Below are 3,031 nucleotides of genomic sequence, written 5' to 3'. Positions count from 1 at the left end.
GGCGGGAAGGGCTGTGGCGGATGCCACGAAGAGGAATGGGGTGAGGTGCATTTTCAAGTCTGGAGGTGAAGATAGTGGAATGAAATCAGTATGTTTTTATTCCTGTGATATCATGCTCACGGTTTTATATGGCATCGTCGACTGCCATTATGTCACACTGGTCGCGTTGCGTCATGCACGAATTGTAGTAGTGTTCAGTATTTGGCGGACCTTTTCCGTAGACACCTGTTGAGGTAAGTCAGGCGCTCCTTCTCGGGCCTAGATACTCCTACCTCATGGCCGAAAGGACGCCGGCATGTTGTAGTGTGCCCTAGGACACGACCGGAAGCCTTCATCGAGTGTAGAAGATGTGGATTCTAGTAGGCATATGGAAGCCATCAGAAGCCGCATGGAAGAAAGGCGTCGCTGTGACTTCATTGGTATTTTAGCCTCTCCATCACATCTAGATGAATCCGATGAACGGAACGACGGTCGATCCTCTTGCACCTTTGGATCCAGTCAAGGCGCGCCCAGAATGCCATGATGGAGGGGTACCTACAGCTCTTGCTAAGGTAGTGTGTACCGTACTTCTACTAAAACGTACATTAGCCAGCCCACATTCATTGCATCGAAAGATGTGAGCCAATCGGAAAAGTCGCAAAATCGAAAATGATTTGACTTGTTCTCGCACCAGTCACTGAGATATAAGACGTCGGCTGCTCGGAACGTAGTGACCTCTTCCAGCACGGCGACAAAGGCCGTGGTATAAGACGAACACTCTCCCATGCGCCCTCAATGGCTCTGGAAGATGACGGCAGCATTGTCTCATTGTGTAGGGTTTCGCTGACGTGTCCTCCATTTCCCGGTGAGATGCGACCGTCATTTTTACAAAAGGTACTGTCATGTTACACCTCTAATGAAGAGATTCCAGATGGAGTCATTGTAGAACGAACGATGATGGTTTGCGATAATGCCCTGCGAATTCTGCGGCAAGTACTTTGCTTATTTGTGTGGCCTCGCTGCGAGAGGGGCCATCGGCATCGGTATCGCGATAATACCTTTGAGAGTCGCACTGATCACGGCTTCAGAGCCTTTACCTACCAGACTCACGATCATGGGAATCGAGAATTGCTCGCACGGGCGGGTCTAAGAGAATGTGCAACATCTGCCGGGCGGTGGCTGCACTTGTGCTATAGCATACGCCGGTAGCACGCTACTTACGGACCGGCCCATATCGGCTTGGGACAGACATGGCTCAAGGAGCTTTTTGCATCCGACAGTTGACGCACGAGCAACTTCCCGTCAAAGCAAGGAAATGAGAAGGGTGGCTGGGAAAAGCAGCAGCCTGCGCACAAATGTTGGGTCGCCCTTTCCTAGGTAGTCTAGAAGGCATAGACGTAGGTGATCTGGCAGACGCACGCTAGCTGGCTTCTCCTCGATCTCAGCGCACGATCAGGTCCGAGCGCTTACACCAACCCGAATCGGTCTATCGAGAGGTCATTGATGTCATCCCGGCGCGCGTTTGAGAGGAACGAGACGTGCTCTACCAGCTTCCAAGGTGCTCTGGCCGCCATACGGAATCGTGAAGACTTCATGATGTAGGTGATTCAGGGTGGCTGGCTGTTTAAGATGAGAGCGGTCGGGGCTTGCGCAGGTACCTGCACGTCAGTGGAAAGAGCAATCCGGGGTAGTACAAAGATTGTTTGCTGGACGCTTATTCTTCTGGAATGTATCGCACGCTTCTCCCCCGACCGTTTTTGCTTGTTACTGCATATCGCGCACCTCGTGTGACTACGACTCCTCTCAGACTTGCTCTTCGTTCAGTTTCATCAAAAATGCCTTCCAAGACCGACGACAAATACACGGATCCGCAACTGCGTGATGAAGTGAAGGAGGAGATCCAAGCTGGTGACAAGGGAGGTGAGCCTGGCCAATGGTCAGCCAGAAAGGTAGGCTCCACTAGTGCGAGTGTCCTTTGCACCACTGACATAGACAATTGCAGGCACAGATGATGGCATCCGAGTACAAGAAACGCGGTGGAGGATATACCACAGACAAGAGGGACGAGAAAGCGAAGCATCTGGATGAGTGGACGGAAGAAGAGTGGCAGACAAAGGACGGCAGCGGAGGCGCAAAAGATAAGAACGGCTTGGAACACCGCTACCTGCCGAAGAAGGCATGGGAGGAGATGAATGAGAAGGAGAAGGAGGAGACAGATGCCAAGAAGCAGGAGGGAGGCAAAGAGGGCAAGCAACATGTGGCAAACACATCCAAGGCTGCACAAGCGAAGAAAGACGCGACCAAAGACGGCGAGAAGAGTGGCTTTACCAAGATCGAGAAGAAGAGCAAGACGGACTGCACGACACAATGGGACGACCCGGACCACATGGAGGAGGATCAACGGGCATACCAGAAGTTCTTGGAGAGCAGCCGGAAATCCAAGAGTCCCCCGCAGGACGATCATCCAGGTCAAAAGCGAGGACGTGGCGCAAACATAGAGGCTCCCAGTGCCAACAAGAGACAGAAGAGCACAGTCAACAAGCACGATAAGCCTATTGCAGCTGCCGGCGACATAACCCGTGTGCCGAAGAAGGGCCAGAAAGTTCAATGGCATTCGCTCCCCGGCTACGTTGACGGCGAGGTTGTGGAGGTTCTGTATGAAGAAAAGCAGGTCGACGGCAAGAAGGTCAAGGCAAGCAAAGAGGATCCCAGGGTGGTGTTGAAGAGTGACGCATCGGGGAAGATTTGTGTACACAAGCCCGAGGCAGTGTACTTCGATTAGAGCATGGTAGTGTTGCCAACTGGAGTTGGAAGCACGAGTTCACGGACGTTCGGAAGAGCACGTGACAGACTCAATCGTCCACGGGCGTCATCTTCGTTATTCGGCGTCAGTGAATAGGGAGGTGCCGTAGCATGTAGCAGCAGTGCTGTGTCAACAAAACCCATTCTATTACTCCAGACTCGATGCACGTCGTGGTCCAGGTGGCGATTGTCAGTAGCGCAGAGCTAGTGTTGTGAGGGTGTGATGCGGCACTCAAACCCAGGTAGTTGC

General features: G+C 52.6%; 1 protein-coding gene across 1 annotated transcript; it reads left to right on the top strand.

Annotated features, from left to right (window-relative positions):
• Positions 1–1,814: 1,814 nt before the first annotated feature.
• On the top strand, positions 1,815–2,761 carry J4E78_010460 (uncharacterized protein; the record flags this gene model as incomplete). Its single annotated transcript, XM_049371038.1, has 2 exons — positions 1,815–1,928; positions 1,982–2,761. The coding sequence occupies 2 exons, from the start codon at positions 1,815–1,817 to the stop codon at positions 2,759–2,761; spliced, it is 894 nt and encodes a 297-aa protein (XP_049217191.1).
• Positions 2,762–3,031: the final 270 nt, after the last annotated feature.

Source organism: Alternaria triticimaculans (assembly GCF_023758025.1).
Source record: "Alternaria triticimaculans strain BMP 0046 chromosome Unknown scaffold_33, whole genome shotgun sequence".
NCBI lineage: Eukaryota > Fungi > Ascomycota > Dothideomycetes > Pleosporales > Pleosporaceae > Alternaria > Alternaria triticimaculans.
This window is presented reverse-complemented; position numbering and strand designations above follow the sequence as displayed.